The sequence below is a fragment of the Saccopteryx bilineata genome, chromosome X (genome assembly GCF_036850765.1).
Source record: "Saccopteryx bilineata isolate mSacBil1 chromosome X, mSacBil1_pri_phased_curated, whole genome shotgun sequence".
Classification (NCBI taxonomy): domain Eukaryota; kingdom Metazoa; phylum Chordata; class Mammalia; order Chiroptera; family Emballonuridae; genus Saccopteryx; species Saccopteryx bilineata.
Window position 1 is genome coordinate 12,692,171 of NC_089502.1, and position 22,762 is coordinate 12,714,932.

General features: G+C 38.3%; 1 protein-coding gene across 1 annotated transcript in view; it reads left to right on the forward strand.

Annotated features, from left to right (window-relative positions):
* FRMD7 (FERM domain containing 7) overlaps positions 1 to 22,762 on the forward strand; it is an 84,462-nt gene that overhangs the window by 35,554 nt on the left and 26,146 nt on the right. The window contains exons 4-6 of the mRNA XM_066250016.1: positions 19,294 to 19,398; positions 20,168 to 20,210; positions 22,313 to 22,346. Of these exons, the coding sequence (XP_066106113.1) occupies positions 19,294 to 19,398; positions 20,168 to 20,210; positions 22,313 to 22,346 (182 nt within the window). The remainder of the gene's footprint in view (positions 1 to 19,293; positions 19,399 to 20,167; positions 20,211 to 22,312; positions 22,347 to 22,762) is intronic.

The following is a 22,762-nucleotide window of genomic DNA, read 5'->3' on the forward strand; positions in this document are numbered from 1 at the left end:
AAATATTAATCAGATTTTTGTATAAGAAAAGGGAAAGAAGATATGAAAATTAGCCATCAGGGAAGACAGAAAAATTAGTTCAATGTTGCTTCCATGAAAATAGTGAGTGGCAATGTATTTATACTATATTATCCTAGATGAAACTGATTCTGGATCAGTGCCAGAGTGGGTGGTTGGGATAGCTTACAAGTGGAAAGCTATCAAATGCACCATTAAAAATCAGAAAGGAAATTCGAGGTGGGTGACTATTAAAGGAATCAGTGACACTTCAGTGATGGGCTGTCGAAAAGATATTGTATAAGTTTATCTCAGCAGAAAACTTTTGATAAGACAGCTGTGGATTTCTTTCCATACTAGCACAAATAATAAGGTGTGATGAAGGAGGGGCTCACATATGTGCAGACATTGATGAGGAATGTTCCAAGTACTCCCATCCTCAGATTGGTGGATATGGGAGGAAAATGTCTGAGATGAGCCAAATGATGCACAAAGACAGCCAAATATAACCTAAGTCCAGCCATAATTATCTAAGCCCTGACCCTGGCCAAAAGGAAAAGGGAAATAAAGAGAATAGCAGGATCTCCAGGCCTCTTCCTCTCCCTGATCTCAAGTCCAATTTCACTTCCTATGAAGATGGGTCTCACATCTCACATCTTACTACCACTGCTGTAGTCCATGTTACTATCTTCTCTCACTTGAAATGCTGCAACAGGCTCACCTGGTCCACCCATCACCTGTTTTGCTCCATTCTCCATCTGCTTTTTAAAGACTTGTTCTTCAGTATGGTCCACAAAACAGCAGTAGCAGCAGTTTTACCTGGGAGGTGGGGAGGACTTCACATTATAAGGTCCTACCCCCACCTATTGAGTTTGAATTTCAGCACCATTTTAACAAGGTGCCCAGGTGATTTATATGCACTCTACAGTTTGAAAGGGTCTTCCCTCCATACTGCCAAGATGGGGTTTCTTTTTTTTTTTTTTTTTTTAAATAATTTTATTTTTTTAATGGGGTGACATCAATAAATCAGGATACATATATTCAAAGATAACAAGACCAGGGTATCTTGTCGTTCAATTATGATGCATACCCGTCACCCAAAGTCAGATTGTCCTCTGTCACCTTCTATCTTGTTTTCTTTGTGCCCCTCCCCCTCCCCCTTTCCCTCACCCATTCCCCCCTCCCCCCCGTAACCACCACACTCTTATCAATGTCTCTTAGTTTCACTTTTATGTCCCACCTACGTATGGAATAATGCAGTTCCTGGTTTTTTCTGATTTACTTATTTCGCTTCGTATCATGTTATCTAGATCCCACCATTTTGCTGTAAATGTTCCGATGTCATCATTTCTTATGGCTGAGTAGTATTCCATAGTGTATATGTGCCACATCTTCTTTATCCAGTCATCTATTGATGGGCTTTTTGGTTGTTTCCATGTCCTGGCCACTGTGAACAATGCTGCAATAAACATGGGGCTGCATGTGTCTTTACGTATCAATGTTTCTGAGTTTTGGGGGTATATACCCAGTAGAGGGATTGCTGGGTCATAAGGTAGTTCTATTTTCAGTTTTTTGAGGAACCACCATACTTTCTTCCATAATGGTTGTACTACTTTACATTCCCACCAACAGTGTATGAGGGTTCCTTTTTCTCCACAGCCTCTCCAACATTTGCTATTACCTGTCTTGCTAATAATAGCTAATCGAACAGGTGTGAGGTGGTATCTCATTGCTGTTTTGATTTGCATTTCTCTAATAGCTAAAGAAGATGAGCAAGATGGGGTTTCTAAAACACAACTCTTATCATGTCAATTCCCTGCTGAAAATCATTCAGCTACCTTCACCCCAAATTGTGCCTTCAGTTATATAGCTTCTGGCATAAAAGGCCTGCTTTGGCAAGGCTCTTACCTATTTTTCCAGTGACTGCATCTCATTTGCTCCTGTATGAATGCCACACTGCTTGCAGTTTCATTGTTTGCACCAGAATTTCTAATCTCTTTGCCCCTGACACTCTTGCATCCTTCTGTTCACCTGGGTAACTTCAATTCTTGCTTCATGTCTCAGATTAGGTGCCCCCTCTATTAAGATTTCATTGTCCTATGCCCATATTTTTGGGTTAAGTGACCTTTGGATATGATATCATATAACTCCCTATATGTATGCTTCCACAAGGGAACTTAGCTTCAATTACTATGATTACCTATTGATGTGTCTGCCTTGCCTGCCAACCTACATATTTCTTGATGGTAATGCCTGTTTCTTGCTCATCTGGGTATGTCTGGAGCCCCGGATAATACCTGACACAGAATAGGTGCTAAATAATGTGTGCTGAATTGAAGGGACAGTGGAAAATTCACCAAAGACTAAGTACATGTACATAAGGACAAAATTAACCATATTGAAAGTAAGCTTTTGATTGCAACAGGAAAATAAAAATAATTGGAAAAAGAGAACAAAGAAAGTAAAAAGAACATGCTAAAGGTGAGGTGAGGCTTTGCTTTTAAAGTATTTAAAGATAAGATTGAGACTGATGAAGTAGTTTTTGTTTCTTTTTTGTGTGTGACGTTTATGGTTAAGCCTTATCTATGAAAATGTGGAATCAAAGTTAACATGACTAAAAGGGAATTCATTTACTTGCCACTGGGAGAATGATCATCCTGCCTTGTTTTCTATGAAGGGAAACATTTCAATGCTGTCCTTATCAAAACAGACCCCTTAGGTGGTCCAAATGCTAATAGTTAAGTAACAAGACATCAAAGATTGTCTAGGAAAGAACTGGTTTATACCCACTGTGACAAAGTAATAATTACTAGTACCCTCATCAACCTTCAACGTGTCCCGATTTGGATGATAAAATATGTTCACCTTACAAACAGCCAACACTTCTTAAGCTCTTCCTATGGACCAAACACTGTGTAAAGTACTTGACATAAATATTCTTGTTAGATGCTCACCATAATTCTTTCTTTAAACTGAGATACAATCCACATACCATAAGACTCACCTTTTTAAAGTATATATAATTCAGTAGATTTTAGTATATTCACTTGTTGTACAACCACAACAACTAATTCCAAAATATTTTTATCCTCCAAAAAATAAATCCCATCCTAATTAGCAGTCACTCACACACCCCTCCACCCCCAAGTCCTTTAAAACTAACAATCTGCTTTCTGTTTCAATTGATTTGCCATTTCTGGACATTTCTTATAACTGGAATCACATAATATGTGGCCTTCTGACATTTCCATTTTACAATTGAGGAAACTGAGGCCTAGAGAAATGAAATAACCTGACCAATATCACACTTCAGTGAGTAGAGATATCAGAACTAGATCAAGGTGTGTCTGGCTCCAGAGCCACGTTTCTAGCCATGATGTGGTGCTTCCTCATATTTATTGCAGGTACTCAACACATTATTGAAACTCTTTTTATGGCCTTCTGTAACTGGGCACATTCTTTCCAAAATGCCTCATAAATTTTCAATATTTGAGAGTGGATGTAATTTTAGGAAAGAGCCACATATCAGTAAGAGCAAGAATGGTAACTAAACTAAGCTATACAGCTGGGTAATTGATTTGGACTGAATTGTGTCCTCTTTAAATTCATACATTGCAACTCTAACCATCAAATATGACTAAAGTAACTGTATTTGGAGATAGGGCTTTTAGGAAATAATTAAAGTTACATTAGGTCAAAAGAATGGAGCCCTAATTCAATAAGATTGGTGGCCTTATTAGAAGAGGAAGAAAGAAGAAGAGTTACCTTTCCCTTTGCTTTATGAAGACACAGCAAGAAGGTGACCATCTGTAAGACAGGATGAGAAGTCTCCCAGATCCCAACCACTCTGACATCCTTATCTCAAACTTCCAGCTTCCAGAAGTATTAGAAATGAATTTCTATTGTTTAAGCAACACAGTCTATTATATTTTATTATGGCAGGTGGAGATAATGTAGTTATATTTTGGGATAAAAAATAAGGTATATCCATACAGTTAGGAAAATAAGTGACTATCATCGGTTACTTCAAGAATAATTTTTTCAGGAAGCAAAAGAATTATTTTTAATAAATTTTTATTAATGTTAATGAGGTGACATTAATAAATCAGGGTACATATATTCAAAGAAAACATGTCCAGGTTATCTTGTCGTTTAATAATGTTGCATACCCATCGCCCAGAGTCAGATTGTCCTCCGTCAACCTCTATCTAGTTTTCTTTGTGCCCATCCCCCTCCCTCTTCCCCTCTCCCTCCTTCCCTCCCACGTCCTCCCTAACCCCCACCCCTGGTAATCACCACACTCTTGTCCATGTCTCTTAGTCTTGTTTTTATGTCCCACCAATGTTTGGAATCATGTAGTTTTTGGTTTTTTCTGATTTACTTATTTCACTCCATATAACGTTATCAAGTTCCCACCAGATTGTTAGTTTTAAAGGACTTGGGGGTGGAGGGGTGTGTGAGTGACTGCTAATTAGGATGGGATTTATTTTTTGGAGGATAAAAATATTTTGGAATTAGTTGTTGTGGTTGTACAACAAGTGAATATACTAAAATCCACTGAATTATATATACTTTAAAAAGGTGAGTCTTATGGTATGTGGATTGTATCTCAGTTTAAAGAAAGAATTATGGTGAGCATCTAACAAGAATATTTATGTCAAGTACCTTACACAGTGTTTGGTCCATAGGAAGAGCTTAAGAAGTGTTGGCTGTTTGTAAGGTGAACATATTTTATCATCCAAATCGGGACACGTTGAAGGTTGATGAGGGTACTAGTAATTATTACTTTGTCACAGTGGGTATAAACCAGTTCTTTCCTAGACAATCTTTGATGTCTTGTTACTTAACTATTAGCATTTGGACCACCCAAGGGGTCTGTTTTGATAAGGACAGCATTGAAATGTTTTCCTTCGTAGAAAACAAGGCAGGTTGATCATTCTCCCAGTGGCAAGTAAATGAATTTCCTTTTAGTCATGTTTAGTAGTATTCCATAGTGTATATGTGCCACATCTTCTTTATCCAGTCTTCTATTGAGGGGCTTTTTGGTTGTTTCCATGTCCTGGCCATTGTGAACAATGCTGCAATGAACATGGGGCTGCATGTGTCTTTATGTATCAATGTTTCTGAGTTTTGGGGGTACATACCCAGTAGAGGGATTGCTGAGTCATAAGGTAGTTCTATTTTGAGTTTTTTGAGGAACTAAAGTAGTTCTATTTTCAGTTTTTTGAGGAACCACCATACTTTCTTCCATAATGGCTGTACTACTTTACGTTCCCACCAACAGTGAATGAGGGTTCCTTCTTTTCCACAGCCTCTCCAACATTTGATATTACCTGTCTTGTTAATAATAGCTAATCTAACAGGTGTGAGGTGTTATCTCATTGTAGTTCTGATTTGCAATTCTCTAATAACTAATGAAGATGAGCATCTTTTCATATATCTGTTGGCCATTTGTATTTCTTCCTGGGAGAAGTGTCTGACAAGTCCTTTTCCCATTTTGTTATTGGATTGTTTGTTTGTTTGTTGTTGAGTTTTATGAGTTCTTTTTATATTTTGGATATTAGGCCCTTATCTGAACAGTTGTTTGAAAATATCATTTCCCATTTAGTTGGCTGTCTGTTTATTTTGTTATCAGTTTCTCTTGCTGAGCAAAAACTTCTTAGTCTGATGTAGTCCCATTCATTTATTTTTGCCTTCACTTCTCTTGCCTTTAGAGTCAAATTCATAAAATGCTCTTTAAAACCCAGGTCCATGAGTTTAGTCCCTATGTCTTCTTCTATGTACTTTATTGTTTCAGGTCTTATGTTTAGATCTTTGATCCATTTTGAGTTAATTTTAGTACAAGGGGACAAACTGTAGTCGAGTTTTATTCTTTTGCATGTGGCTTTCCAGTTTTCCCAGCACCATTTATTGAAGAGACTTTCTTTTCTCCATTGTGTGTTGTTGGCCCCTTTATCAAAACTTATTTGACTATATATATATATGTGGTTTTATTTCTGGGTTTTCTATTCTGTTCCATTGGTCTGAGTGTCTATTTTTCTGCCAATACCATGCTGTTTTGATTGTTGTGGCCCTAAAATATAGTTTGAAGTCAGGTATTATAATGCCCCCAGCTTCATTCTTTTTCTTTAGGATTGCATTGGCTATTCAGGGTTTTTTATTGTTCCATATAAATCATATGATTTTTTGCTCCATTTCTTTAAAAAATGTCATTGGAATTTTGATGGGAATTGCATTAAATTTGTATATTGCTTTGGGTAATATGACCATCTTGATTATATTTATTCTTCCTAACCAAGAACAAGGAATATTCTTCCATCTCATTGTATCTTTTTCGATTTCCCTTAACAATGGTTTGTAGTTTTCATTATATAAGTCCTTTACATTCTTTGTTATGTTTATTCCTAGGTATTTTATTTTTTTTGTTGTTGAAATCGTGAAGGGGATTATTCTTTTGAGTTCATTATCAAATGTTTCATTGTTGGCATATAGAAAGGCTATAGACTTTTCTATGTTAATTTTGTATCCTGTGACCTTACTGTATTGGCTTATTGTTTCTAATAGTCTTTTTGTGGATTCTTTGGGGTTTTTGATGTATAGAATCATCTGCAAAAAGTGATACCTTTACTTCTTCTTTTCCAATATGGATGCCTTTTATTTCTTTGTCTTGTCTGATTGTTCTGGCCAGAACTTCTAGAACCACATTAAATAAGAGTGGAGAGAGTGGACAATCCTGCCTTGTTCCTGATTTAAGGGGGAAAGTCCTCAGTTTTATGCCATTTATTATGATGTTGGCTGATGGTTTATCATATATGGCCTTCATCATGTTGAGATATTTTCCTTCTATACCCATTTTGTTGAGTCTTAAACATAGAGTTGTGTTGTGTTTTATCAAATGCCTTTTCTGCATTTATTGATAAGATCATGTGGTTTTTGTTCGTTGTTTTGTTGATATGGTGTATTATGTTAACCGTTTTACGTATGTTGAAATATCCTTGAGATTCTGGGAAGAATCCCACTTGATCATGATGTATTATTTTTTTAATATGTTGTTGTATTCGATTTGCCAGTATTTTGTTTAGTATTTTAGCATGTGTATTCATTAGAGATATTGGTCTGTAGTTTTTTTTTGTGTGTGTGCCTTCTTTGTCAGGTTTTGGTATGAGTGTTATGTTGGCCTCATAAAATGTGTTTGGAAGTATTGCTTCTTCTTCAATTTTTTGGAAGACTTTCAGTAGAATAGGGACCAAGTCTTCTTTGAATGTTTGATAGAATTCACTAGTATAACCATCTGAGCCTGGACTTTTATTTTTGGGGTGGTTTTTAATAGTTTTTTCTATTTCCTCCCTGCTAATTGGTCTGTTTAAGCTTTCTGATTCTTCAGGACTCAGTCTAGGAAGGTTGTATTGTTCTAGGAATTTATCCATTTCTTCTAGGTTGTTGATTTGGTGGCATATATTTTTCCATAGTATTCTACAATAATTCTTTGGATACCTATAATGTCTGTGGTGATTTCTCCTCTTTCCTTTTGGATTTTATTTATATGAGTCCTTTCTCTTTTTTCCTTGGTGAGTCTTGTCAAGCGTTTGTCAATTTTGTTGATCCTTATAAAGAACCAGCTCCTTGTTTTATTAATTTTTTCTATAATTTTTCTGTTCTCTATTTTATTTATTTCTGCTCTGATTTTTATTATCTCCTTTCTTCGGCTGGTTTTGGGTTGTCTTTGTTCTTCTTTTTCCAGTTCCTTAAGGTGTGAAGTTAAGGGTTTCACTTGGCTCTCTCTTGTTTGCTCATATAGGCCTGAAGTGATATGAACTTTCCTCTTATTACTGCTTTTCCTGCATCCCCTAGATTCTGATATGTCATATTGTCATTTTCATTTGTCTCTATATACCTTTTGATCTCTGTGCTTATTTCTTCTTTGACCCATTCATTTTTTAAAAGTATGTTGTTCAGTTTCCACATTTTTATGGGTTTTTTTCCCTCTTTTTTGCAGTTGAATTCTAGTTTCAAACCTTTATGATAAAAAAATATGCTTGGTACAATTTCAATTTTTCAGAATTTGCTGATGTTATCTTTGTGGTACAACATATGATCAATTCTTGAGAATGTTCCATGTACACTAGAGAAAAATGTATACTCTGTTGCTTTGGGATGAAGTGTCCTGTAGATATCTATCATATCCAGGTTCTCTAGTGTTTTGTTTAAGGCCAATATATGTTTATTGATTCTCTGTTTGGATGACTGATCTAGAGCCGTCAGCGGTGTATTGAGGTCTCCAAGTATGATTGTATTTTTGTCAGTTTTTGTTTTTAGGTCATTAAGTAGCTGTCTTATATATTTTGGTGCTCCTTGGTTTGGTGCATATATATTAAGGATTGTTATGTCTTCTTGATTCAGTGTCCCCTTAATCATTGTGAAATGACCATTTTTGTCTCTGAGTACTTTTTCAGTCTTGTAGTCAGCATTATTAGATATGAGTATTGCTACACCTGTTTTTATTTTTTTATTTTTGGATGTTATTTGCTTGAAGTATTGTTTTCCAGCCTTTCACTTTGAATTTGTTTTTTATCCTTGTTGCTTAGATGTGTTTCTTGTAGGCAGCATATAGTTGGATTTTCTTTTTTATTCCACTCAGCTACTCTGTGTCTTTTTATTGGTAAGTTTAATCCATTTACATTTAGTGTAATTATTGTCAGTTGTGGGTTCCCTATTTCCATTTTATAAATTGCTTTCTGTTAGTTTTGTATGTTGTTTGATTCTTCTCTTTTGTTTTTCTATCATTTGTTTTTGTTTGTTTGTATTCCATACTTCTTTCTTCTGTTACTATCTTTTTAAAGTCATGTGCTTCTGTGATGGTTTTTTTTAAGTGTGGGTACTATTAAGTATTGAAAAGTGTACCTACCATATTCATTGTAGTACCCTATCTTATGAGTGTTTCTGCGCTTCATTGTGCTTTGCTACTGTTAATCTCCGTCCTCTCCCCTTTTTTTTTTTCTTTTGTTGTCACAGTTTAAATTTGTTTTTATTGTTTTCGTGCTGGAGCTGTTACTTGTGGTTTTGTTTTGTTTTGTTCTTTGAATCTGGTTGGAAAACCCCCTTTAGTATTTCCTGAAATGGGGGCTTTCTGATGATAAATTCCCTCATCTTTTCTGTATTTGTGAATGTTTTTATTTCTCCTTCATGCCTGAAGGATAGCTTTGATGGGTATAGTATTTTTGCCCTAAAGTTTCTGTCTTTCAGGGCTTTAAATATTGGAGTCCACTCTCTTCTAGCTTGTAGGGTTTCTACTGAGATATCTGATGATAATCTAACGGGCCTTCCTTTATATGTTGTATTCTTCTTTCCCTGGCTGACTTGAGAATTATTATTATTATTATTATTATTTTTTTTGTCACTGGTTTGTGCCATCTTCATTATTATGTGCCTTGGAGTAGGTTTGTTGTGGTTAAGAAAACTCGGTGTTCTGTTTGCTTCTTGAATTTGAGGCTTTAGTTCTTTCCACAGGCTTGGGAAGTTCTTGTCTATTATTTGTTTGAGTATATTCTCCATTCCATTTTATCTGTCTTCTCTTTCTGATATACCTATTATTCTTATGTTATTCTTTTTGATGGAGTCAGACAATTCCTGTAGGTCTCTCTCTCTCTCTGTTTTTTATTTTTGAGTCTCTTTCTTCTTCTCTCTGTTGTGCCTCAAGTTGCTTGTCTTCTATTTCACTAATCATACCTTCTATCTGACCTGTTCTATTAGCTAAGCTTGTTACCTCATTTTTTTAGCTCATGAATTGAGTTTTTAATTTCTGTTTGATTTGTTTTTATAGTTTCAATTTCCTTGGTAATATATTCTTTGTGTTCATTGAATTGTTTTTTGAGTTCCCTAAATTGCCTTTCTGTGTTTTCTTGTATATCTCGAGTATTTTTAGGATTTCTCTTTTAAATTTTCTGTCATTTAGCTCCAAGGTTTCCAATATATTAAATTTTTTCTCCATATATTTTTCCACATCTATCTGTGTTACTTCTCTATCTTTTTTATCCATGATATTCGATTTTCTTTTTCTTAATGGGATCTGAGGCTGGTCTTGTAGATAGCACTAATGAGAATTAATAAAGAATAAAAAGTAAAAAAAATGGAAACAAAAATTCGGAAAAAAGAAAAAAATTAAAAAAAAACAATAATAATTTATTATTTCCCCCCTTTTCTTTCTTCTATTCCCCTCCTCTCCCCTCCTCCTTAGGAAAATATTGTGATGACCTGTGAATTATATTATGCTAAATGGAACAAAAACTGCCTATAACGGAGGGCCTGATTTGGGGGGAAGTGTTCAAGGGGCAAAAAGGGAAGTACGGACCTACAAAATGCAGAAAAGAAAAAAATCTTGGTCAACTATAAAATGATTTTCTTGTAAGTGATGGTCGACTACAAGATATAATGCGAGGGATAAGAGGGAAACAGAAAAAAGGAGAAAGAAGAGCAAAGACTAAATAGAATGGAGATCTTGGGTTGGGAGGAATGCTACTGAGTTAAAAAGTGAAATAAAAAGCACCCAAAATGCCACAAAAAAAAAACTTGAGTCCCAAATTAAATAATTTGTTTGTGATTGAGGATTGAATGAGAGGAAAAGTAAAAGGAGAAGAGAAGAAACTAATAGAAGGGGAGAAATAAGAAAAAGGGGAAAAAGAAAGGAAGAAAATGAAAGGAAAAGAAAAAAAAACAAAAAGAGAGAGTGAAAGAGTTAAGGGTTTTGGAGTGTAACCCTCATGGAGAGTAAGGAAGAAGAAAAGAAATAAAATGTAACACTTATGGATAGTGTAGTTCAAGAAAAGGGAAGAATAAGATGGGCAGAGAATAAAAGGACCAAGGTGGAGGAAATAGAAATAATAATAATAAAGGCAAGAAGATAAAAGTAACAAAAAATAGTGGGACAAGTTATAAAGTCTGTGGATTTTTCTTGAGTTTGAGAGATTAACTTCTTCCTTTTTCTTTCCTCTCCCTCTTCCTGGTCGGTGACTCTGTACCCCAGGCTCTGCCACTGTGTCATGCTTAGGTAGGGATTTGCAGTTGATGAGATTCTAAGGCAATGTCATATAGTTGGCTTCAGTCTCGTTGGTAGTCAAGGCTTGTTAGCATTTTCAGGCTCCAACAATGAGAGAGTCTGTTTTCTCGGAGCCTCCTAGTCTCCCCTTCCTGAATTAGCACCCTGGTAATCCAGCTAGGAGGCTGCCGCTTTCTCTGCCTGGGGAGTAAGAGGCTCAAAGAGCTGGCAAATCCCCACTCTAACCCCACTCAATGCACGCTCTGGGTAAGGCTCTGGCAGTTAGAGCTGCCAGCGTAATCAGGTGGGGCTGGGAGCCAATTGTTCTCAAGGTAACTTTAAATGAGGCCCCAGGCCTGTTCAGCATGCCTAGCACTCTGTGGGACCACTCTCCCCAGGCTTTCTGCACTTTGTAGCCTCTTTTGGCTGGGAAGAAGGTGCCCTAGTCACTGCCTGCAGTAAAGGTCTTAACATCTGCCAAGTCCCTCTTTTTAGCGTATATCCCTGAGTATGAAAGCTCTGTCAATGAGAAGTTTTCCCCACCCCTTTAGCAAGAGGCACTAAAGAATATCATGCCTCTTGTCTTGGATTGCTGAACTGAGAGAGATCTTGTCAATTAGAGCCCCATAGGGCAGTTGGGAGGTGCGCAGACTGTGGGTTAAACTAATTTCAGTGATTGGATCCACAGATGTGCTCCAGAACGGACTGCAAGCTGCCCACGCGCCCCTTCCCTGACATGTGATTGTTAGCTTGAATGGCTGGGTGAAATGCCCCATCCATGGAGAGAAGCTTGGGGTGTGCCGGCCCAGGGTGCAGGGCGTGCAGTTTCTCACGGCATGCAGGTGGCTGCTCATGGCGCGCGGGCTGTTTCTCCCAGAGTGTGTGCAGGCAGTTGCTCGCGTGGGTTGACTCACCACAGGCACACTCCCTCCTCGGCTTGAACAAACATCCATGCCGCAGTTAGCTTCCTCCACACCTCAGCTCCCTCCCGACTCTCAGTTCCAAGTGAAAGCAGCCCTTTCACCTTCAGTGTGTGTGGAACTCCCAGATGCTCCAAGGATAGATTTTTCTGTCTCTTGTTGATGAATTAGTTGAAATTTGGGGGAGATCCATAGGACGGGTTGCTCACGGTGCCATTTCCATGACATCACTCTCCAGCAAAAGAAATATTTTGAATGTTGGAGTCAGCATTAGAAACAAGAAACATCTATAAAACTTTTTGTATGGCACTATACTTTTTAGTGGAAGAGAGAGAGACAGACAGAAAGAGAAAGAGATGAGCAGCATCAACTTGTAGTTGTGGCACTTGAGTTGTTCATTGATTGCTTTCTCATATGTGCCTTGACTGGGGGCTTCCAGCAGAGCCAGTGACCTCTTGCTCAAGCCAGGAACTTTGGGTTTCAAGCCAGCAACCTTTGGGCTCAAGCCAGTGACCATAGAGTCATATTTATGAGCCTATGTTCAAGCTGGCGACCTTGGGGTTTTGAACCTGGGTTTTCAGCATCCCAGGTTATTGCTTTATGCACTGCACTATCAGATGCAGTAGTGTGCACTAGTGGTCAGGTGGCATTATGCTTTTAAATTTTATAATGTTGGCCTGACCAGGCAGTGGTGCAGTAGATAGAGCATCAGCCTGGGACACACAGAGAACCCAGGTTTGAAACCTCAAGGTTGCCAGCTTGAGCGTGGGCTCATCAGACTTGACTGCTGGGTCACCAGTTTGAATGTAGGAACATAGACATGACCCCATGGTTGCTGGCTTGAGCCCAAAGATTGCTGGCTTGAAGACCAAGGGCACTGGCTTGAGCCCAAGTTCACTGGCTTCAGTAAGGAGTCACTTGCTCTGCTGGAACTCCCCAGTCAAGGCACATATGGGAAAGCGATCAATGAATAATTAAGGTGCCTCGATGAAGAATTGATACTTCTCATCTCCCTCCCTTCCTGTCTGTCTGAACCTTTCTGTTCCTCTCTCTGTCTCTCTCACAAAAAAAGATTAAAAATTAAATTTTATAATATTTATTGCATTTATCTGAAAAATATAACAACTACAAGAAAAAAGTAAAAATAACTTATTATGCTACTGTTAAGAATATGCTATATTTTGTTTCAGTTTATCATTTTCTGAAATCTTAATTGTTAAGTTTATATTTTGTTAACTACACAATTAACACATAGATACATTAGACTGTCTTTTATCTAATGTGATCAAAGGTAGTTGTTGGTTAATTAATTGATATTTTTTAAAAGATGATAGGTCCTGGCCGGTTGGCTCAGCGGTAGAGCGTCGGCCTGGCGTGCGGGGGACCTGGATTTGATTCCCGGCCAGGGCACATAGGAGAAGCACCCATTTGCTTCTCCACCCCCCCTCCTTCCTCTCTGTCTCTCTCTTCCCCTCCCGCAGCCAAGGCTCCATTGGAGCAAAGATGGCCAGGGCGCTGGGGGTGGCTCCTTGGCCTCTGCCCCAGGTGCTAGAGTGGCTCTGGTCATGGCAGAGCGACGCCCCGGAGGGGCAGAGCATTGCCCCCTGGTGGGCAGAGCGTCGCCCCTGGTGGGCGTGCCGGGTGGATCCCGGTCGGGCGCATGCAGGAGTCTGTCTGACTGTCTCTCCTCGTTTCCAGCTTCAGAAAAATACATAAATAAATAAATAAATAAATAAATAAAAGATGATAAATATATTCATACATACAAACACATTAAACTTTTTTATTTAGACCCAAAACATATAGTTTTATATCCATATGCTAATCTTTTGATGTCAAGTCAAAGCTTTTTTCTAAGTAAGGATTTCTAAGTGTTCTTCCCTTTGTTTTTCTTCCATAAACCATACCCATTATGCATCATCTATAATTTCCAGCATTTTCTTATTTAACATGGAACAGGATGTAGATGCTTGCAAAGCAATTTGAGAATAGAGTCTTTCCAGAGTTTTCTCCTCTGATATTTTACTGTTAAATATTCAAAACTAATTTGAAAGCACATTTTGAAAGACTTCTCTCCTTATTGAGTTTTAGCAAAGTGATAAACTTAGTTTTCATGGAAGCACTCTTGTTTTCAGTACTCATAATTCTTTGGCATCCATAATTTAATTAATCTGTGTAATTACAATAACAAGTAGAATTATCAAAATTTGTTCAAAAATAATTATTACTAAGCATTGGACTCCATTGATAGGTATAAAAGTGCACGATCATATTGAGTAGCCTATTAACCATGAGCTCTCATCATGACATAAGCATCAGCCAATGTTTCGAAGAGGGAATGGAATGAGTTATCTGTGCATTGTATAGAAATTGGTTAAAAGGGTTTCTACAGTCCTTGCTCACATAAAAAAATAAGTCCAGGTATCTACAGAGTAAAAAGTTAAACTTCTCTTAAGGTTTCCCCTCTCCAGGGAAAATGTTGTTAACATTAATTATCTATCCTTCCATGATTTGCCAGTGCCTAAATTGTTTCAAGATTTGAATTGTCTTGTTTAATCCTCACAATAATTCTATGAGATAATACTACTGCTATCTTTATTTTATAGATTCTTTAACTGAGGCTCAGAAAGGTTCAATAATTTTCCCTAATCCACATAGTGACTAATTTGTTCTTCCTCCTGAAAAAACTTTCTTACTAATGTAAATAAACCAAGTTAAAAGTTTGGATCCATTCATTTATTCAGTAAGCATTTATTGAATGTCCACTCACTGCCAAGTACTGTATATAAATCCAGGTATTCAAACACATGGTTTCTGTTTTCAGATACCTGGAAAAGGCAGGCCAATCTTTGAACTAAGATTGTCCCCAATTCATTCAGCTGATAAGTGGGTAGGGTAGGATTACAATTCAGGTATGTTTTAACAATTGTTGTCTGATTCCTGTAGGTGCATAACAGTTTTGGTAGATTGTTTTTTAGAGGTACTCACCTTGAATATTATTGTTTTCATGAGAAGATGAGTTTGGAGCTTCCAGAAATCAGCATCCAATGGTGAAAAACAAATTTGTAAATAGAAAACCATAAATACAAGTTCTGAAATGCTTTAAACTACATATATATATATATATATATATATATATATATATATATGCAAACACTGCTGTACTGTAATCCAAGGGTGATGAAGATAAGACAAGATGCATATTTGGAGTTTTAATTCCTTAAGTGGGAGGACTGATGATAAAGAGTTTAAATCCACTAAGGATCTTTGTTAAAATGTTGAAATGTAGCAGTTTATACAAGAACAAGCAATTGAAAAGAAAATCAGAAGTCTAAAAAAAGAGAAAATAGGAAAGTTGTATATAAAGAAGTATTATGAAAAAAAGAATCATAACATAAAAATTGAAGAATTAAATCAAATGGTTAAAAAAATTTAAAAGTGCTTGTTGAGACAGAACCAAGACCTTACCTATTACACAACGCATTCCATAATGCTGGCCAATTTCAACTTACACTATGGAGGACTGAAGGGAAATGCCTATCCCTGAGGCAGGGGTGGAGAAATTGAACCACATGAGTGTCTGACCTCTAAAACCATAAATGCCAAAGGCTTTTAGAGCCAGTTGGCAACATTTTCAAGGATGGAAGAAGGAGGGGATTATTCTTATAAACATATTATAAGATCTTATATAAGGAAGCGAAAAGGAAGCCTTTATAGAAAACTTTACAAGAATGGCTATATATTCTTTGTGACTGAAGAAACATTTACATATATGCAAACACATGGTATGTGATGGCCTTGATGGAGAAGATTAAGCACCAGGATGGAAATACGAAGAATAAAAATGAGGAAGAAAAAAAAATGTTGGGTTACTTAAGTTGTTTGCAAAGAAACTGGAGTCTATGACAGAATTTGGTTCTAAAGACTGAAATGTTTCTTTGGTGTTGGAAAAAGTACCGTAGTCATATCTGTCTTTAGAATTTCTTTCTTTTTTCTTTCATAAGAAAGATCTCGTGGCAGTTCCCTGCCTGGAGGACTTTAAAAATAGGAGTGATTTCCTCTATCTGGAATGATCTGTGTCAGCACTTGCCCTAGGCAAGGTTGTTACATCAGCAAAAACTTTCCTCCATCCTACCTACCAGATGACACCTCCCCCACTGCCCCCTTCCATGCCCTGCAACCTCCGCCATGGGCTGACTGCCTTTTCCTGAACCACAGTTCCAGTGTGACTTTCCACATACAATCAAATCCCCTTTCCCACAGCTCACTCCAGGCACTTAGACACACTATAGCTTTCACCCTTTCCGGCCTATTTGCATTTAAAAATAAGATCCTGGTTAACGTACATGTATCTGGAGTTTGAGAAGTTTGGGGCAGTGTAACTAAGTGGAGAGAAGTTAAAAGTAGAGAGGAGTATTTTTGGGTGCTGGGGGAGGCGTACGCCACTTTCCTGGATGCTATTCAACACCAGATGTGATCTTTGTTCAGTGTGGTACTGCTTAGAGGGAACGGGTAAGGGTTGTAGAAGAGGGTGGCTGAACTCCGTGATCCTCAAGGTTGCTGTTAATTCTATAGGCGATTTCCAGCTACATTTCCTGGCAGCTAGCTTCCTTTGCAACACTCTAGTACAGTGTGATTTGACTTTAAAAAAAGAATTTCCAGCAGCATGTCTTTGTGCTTAACAGACAGTGCCCAATTTTCCCATCACAGTCCTCCCTACAAACATTAACTCTCAGGTTTAGCAATGGATGCTGCTACAGATCAGCCCTAGCCGTACACAGCTCAAAGATATTTTCACAGAGAGTTCTTCAAGGCTCCAGCTCTCAGAGAAGCATAAGAAAGGGTCTGTTTTTCACTCACAGTGTGTATAGGATTTATGAAGAAAAAAATGTGTGGCTTTATGTAAAGAAGAGAAAAGCTACAAAAGGAAATCTACTCAAGGAGCTTCTATAGCCAGTAGCCACCACCACTATCACAGCTGCCTGGCTCATGTAGGTTGGCATTAGATTTGAACAGATGGTAATGAAACGACAGAGCCAAGAGCTGGTAGGCCATTACCTTTAATCCTAGCTTGCACCTAGTGGGCAAGTAAAAACACACACTGGGCTCCAAAACTCATTCATTCAGTGCTCACAAAGCTACTGACTTCTCTGAGTTTCCTAGGATCAAAGTTGTCTAGCTCACCAGCCTTATTCACCTCTGTTCCTCATCTCCTTCTCTGCACAAACTCTGCACAAACTGGCTTCTCCTTCAGCACTCTGACATCTTGGCTGCTTCTCCTGGCCTCCTCCACGTGGCCTTTCTCTGCTCTCCTCTCTGCTCTTTCCTCTAATGCTAATCTTAGGAACTGAGAGAGAGCAAGCTCCCGGTCTGCCCTCATTTTATAGTGTAGAAATCCAAACCTTTATCCCAATATACAAACAAGGAAGTCTCTGATACAAAGTCACTTATCTGAGGCATAATGGGATTCCTCATGAGACTGCACAACCCCACATCATGCAATCAGTCAAGGATGTGGGGAAAAGTTTAGGCTTAAAACTAAGCCTTAGGTTATAACTACCCGGCCTGCTTACAGCCTGTCCCCCACACCCAATACAAACTATAAGCGAGCAAACATATATATCATATTTATAAACTTATTTGACCAACAGAGCTCGTATGAGTAATTTGGTAAGTTTTATGTTGGGTTATAACAACATTCAAGAATCCCTAGTGTGTGCCAGGCTCAATTAGACCTGGTAAGTAACAAAAACGATGAAGCAAGACCCTCTGCTATGAAGGAATTCAGCCTAATAAGCATCCCATGTTAAGAAATGACATGTTTGAGGTAAGCAAGGATATTTAGGAGCACGGAGGTTGTCATTGACCCAACCTGCTGTTGGTAGAGATCTGAGAAGACTGTCCCAGGGAGATAACATCTGAGTTAAGTAGGAGTAAGGCAAACTAGAGAAAGGTAGGAAAGGCGGTCTGTGTAGAAGGAAGGACAGGAGCAGAGGCATGAAGGCGTGAAACTACTTGACATGTATGGAGAACTAAGAGGAAGCTGCCATTATTATAGGGAAATGTTGGGGAAGAGGGTGGAGCAAGAGATGAGGCTGGAGGGGCAAGCAGAGCTATACGAGAGAGAGAGGGCCCAGCTACCCCTGGTACGGAGTATATACTTTATTCTTAGGTGAGCCATGGAAGCATGTTAAGCAAGTCAAATTTGCATTTTGATTAAACTATCCGTCAATTTTGGGGAAAACATTTGAATTACCTAAGAGATGAATTAAGAATTCTACTGAAAGGGTAGATTTGCAGATCTCGCCATGGTTAAGCTCAAGGCTCTGTTTTTCCAAGAAGGTTTGTCATTAGTCTGAGGCTTTTATTTTTATTTTTATTTTTCTGAAGTTGGAAATGGGGAGGCAGTCAGACAGACTCCCACATGTGCCCGACCGGGATCCACCCGGCATGACCACCAGGGGCCGATGCTTTGCTCATCTGGGGCGTCGTTCCTTTGCACCCAGAGCCATTCTAGTGCTTGAGGCAGAGGCAATAGAGCCATCCTCAGTGCCCAGGCCAACTTTGCTCCAATGGAGCCTTGGCTGTGGAAGGGGAAGAGAGAGACAGAAAAGAAAGAGGGGGGGTGGAGAAGCAGATGGGCACTTCTCCTGTGTGCCCTGGCCAGGAAGTGAACCCGGGACTCCTGCACACCAGGCCAACCAGCCAGGGCCTAGTCTGAGGCTTTTTTTTGTATTTTTCTGAAGCTGGAAACGGTGATAGACAGTCAGACAGACTCCCACATGCGCCCGACAGGGATCCACCCGGCACGCCCACCAGGGGGCGACACTCTGCCCACCAGGGGGCGATGCTCTGCCCCTCTGGGGCGTCGCCCTGTCGCGACCAGAGCCACTCTAGCACCTGGGGCAGAGGCCAAGGAGCCATCCCCAGCGCCCGGGCCATCTTTGCTCCAATGGAGCCTTGGCTGCGGGAGGGGATAAGGGAGGCAGAGAGGAAGGAGAGAGGGAGGGGTGGAGAAGCAGATGGGCACCTCTCCTGTGTGCCCTGGCCGGGAATCAAACCCGGGACTTCTGCACGCCAGGCTGATGCTCTACCACTGAGCCAACCGGCCAGGGCCGTCTGAGGCTTTTTAAGGGGCATCTCTCAAAACAATTTACGGATTGATGTATGATATCTTTCTGCAAAACTCAACATCATTTGGGGAGACTCAGCGATTCTAAACAGTGCTTAAAGGAAACAGTAAAGAGAGTCTTGTCACTTCTACCATTTATTTATACTGCAGTTATTTTTCACAATATCAGGTTAGGAATGCAAATTATGCTATGATCTCTTTGTTTCGTTTAGCACAAATCATCGGGCAAGGCGCTCTTTAACCTGAGTTGCAGCCATCTAAATCTTGCTGAAAAAGAATATTTTGGATTAGAATTCTGTACTCATTCTGGAAATAATGTAAGTTGATTTTGTATAAGATTCTTTGTGTTTATAATTGCTTGTAAATGCAGTTTGCAGCTAGGTATGTCTGACTCCAACCCCTAATTGAAAAATAGAAAAAACAAGACATTGAAACCCTTGCAAAATGACTGGATTTAATAACTATTTTCCCTCCTACCTTTCTATTAAGTCACCTCAGTTTGCCAAACATAAACTCCTGCACTCTATGCTCCTCTTTTGTCACTCTGTGAACTTTGTCTATTTTGACTTTCAAGAAGCTGGACCTCAACCTCCAGAATTGTTTCCTCACTGCACTATGAATATTCAGAAGACTTGTCTTTCCTAGATTCTTAATATTCCCTATGTTCTTCCTGTTGGGTCCTATTACCTGTTACCTTCCCAGAAAGGTTCATTATACCTATTAAACTGGCATTTAAGAGCTATAGCATTCAAACATGGAGCCAAATGCTTTCGTTAGTTTTTGTAGCAACTAACAAGCTTTGTCTGTAACACTTCTGTTATCCTACAGGCAGAGGAGCAGTGATTCAAATGTCAACAACAAGGAGGTTATAGATCAACAATATTCACTGTCATTGAGTAAATACAAGGGAGCAGATTGTGTGTGGTAGAAGTATGTCAGCTCTTAAATATTACTGTTTCTATCTTTAGAAGTCTAAATAGTCTTGGTATTTGTTTATTTCATATTTACTTCAATATGATACACACACACACACACACATGCTGTACTCAATGCCATGTTCTACCAAATTTTTTATTATTATCACAGGTCTGGTTGGAACTTCTGAAGCCAATCACAAAACAATTAAAAAGTAAGTATGGAAAATCATTTAAGGAATATAATTTCAAGTTAATACTAGAAAAAATTTCAGTATTCAGCATGCCACACTATCCCTCACCTCAATATAAGGGGAGAAAAGAGCTTTGATATGATTAATCCATATATCTAGTGGATTTAACAATTAAAAATTATTTTAACTTTCCCTGAGAGAAGAAAATAATGCTGCCAAATCTTTGAATGAATTTGAAGAACCTTGGTAATTATAAGACTCTGTGGATAGGCTCTTGGAATATAACCAGGTTCTAGCACTGCAAGTCTTTCAGCATCCTTGATTTCAATCTTCAATGCCATTCACCTTCTGCCTGCAGATATTTTATTTTTATCCTGTCATAGCCATTGTTCATTTGTTTCAGTTTATATTTGAGTACCTACTAAGTAGGAAATATTTCCCCTGGCGCTATATTTCACAATATAATGTGTTGGTTTTCAAATTTTAGTGTGTATTAAGATCATTTGGGGTTTTTATTAAAATACAGACTACTGGGCCCCATTCCTGGGTTGGGGACCAGCAACCTCTGTTTTCAACACATTTCACTGGTGTTTCTGATGCTGGTGGATTTTAGTCAACACTTTGCAAAATATTCTCTTTTTTAATTAATTTTAATGGGATGACATAGATAAATCAGGGTATATATGTTCAGAGAAAACATCTCTAGTTTATTCTGACATTTGATTATGCTACATTCCCATCACCCAAAGTCCAATTGTCTTCCATCACCTTCTAACTGGTTTTCTTTGAAAATATTCTCTTATAGTGTCTCTTCCTCCACCTGCTCTTTATGTGTTGGTGTTTTCCACAACTGTCTCTTTCCCACCACAAAAAAATAACATCATATTATTCTAGCAGGTTCTGAACTGATTCCTCTGACCCATCATATACACTACTCCCAAAGGGAACTATTGAAAATACAAATCTGACCACATCATTGTTCTTCTCAAAATGATTTCATGGCTCCATATTTCACTTAGAACAAAGTACAAACTCGTTAGCACTATCCACAAAACATTGGACTCTGCGTGCCTTTCTAGCAACTAGTCATTTTATATCCCTACCTCTCTTGACTTTGATTAAACTAACCTTAGCTATAGGCTTCTCAGATAAAATAGAGGATGCTTAACTAAATTGGAATTTTAAATTAACAAACAATAATTTCCTTCTATAAGTATGTCCCATGCAATTATTTATCTGAAATTCTAATTTAACTTAGAGTCCTATATTTTATTTGCTAAATATGGCAGCCCTACTCAGATTTGAACTTCTATAAGAAGCTTTATTTGACCTCCTCCAAACTCTTTTCCCCTCTTGTGCTTCTTCAGTAGTCAGTGCTTGTAATATCTTGTGGTACTACAATTGTCTGTCTAGATATCTGCTCTTATACTAGAATATAAGTGGCTAATTGTCATTTTATTCCCAATACTTGCTTAGTACAATGCTTGGCATATAATAAGCATTCAAAAATATTTGCTAAATGATGCTAAATTCTGCATGTATGTGTTTGCTTTAGATGTAGAACTTCTTATTTTCAAATGCAAGTAGAAATGAAGGCAAGTAGATGTGTTTTAATGTAGATTTTAAGATACATAGAAGCATTAATCATACTTCTTCTAGTTCCTTTTATGATATCATTCAGCCATATGACATTCACTTGATTCTAAGAAAGAACCTTTCTCTCAACCAGGAATGCAAATCCCAAGTAGCAAATGGAATATTTTTTAAAATGGAACACTTTTTAAGAGAGGACACAATAGGCCTCAAAGAGTCACATCTTTACAAAAAGAATCTCAAAGGAAAAAAAGGTAGAAAAAAGGCCAGGAGAACTTTCCGAATTGCTATCTAGAGAGACACAGTCCAGGAATAGCAGCATCTTACAAATGTGAAAATTAAAACTTAAAAGTCTGTGAGGGAGTGATAGAGAGAGGAGGGTAGAGGAAAGAAAAGTATGTGTGTGTGTTTGTGTGTGTGTGTAAACACGTGTAACTGTTGTGATGGACATGTAAATAAAACTTATGGAGATATTGTGTTTTAAGATCCTAAGGAGGTTATTTTCAAATTTATGGTGAAATTTTTCCCAGTGGACCCTGGACATCTGCGTGAAGAGCTTACAAGGTATAGTACTTACCTGTGTGTCTGTTACATGATGTTACTTAAGAATCATCATTTTCATTTATCAGGGAATGGGCTTCTACTCCTCTTTGGAAAATTTGGCTGTCAGTCTCTCTCTGGGAGATGGTGAGGAGCTGCAGAGAAGAAAGGACTGGCTGGTCCCCAAAAGTGCTAGTTTTCCAAAGAGTAGAGACTTCACAGAGAAGGAGAGATATGTTCTAGAAATGGTAGAGGCATGGCTACCCACTTGGGGGTTATGCCATTAACAGCTGCAACAGAATGATTGTTTTCATTGCATCTGTGTTCAAATCAGAGGGCAGCATGACAGAACAAGTGTAATGCCACCTAATTTACATTGATACTGAAAATAGTTTGTATGTATGTTTCATAGGTAGAAAGTGATGATGATGACACACTTA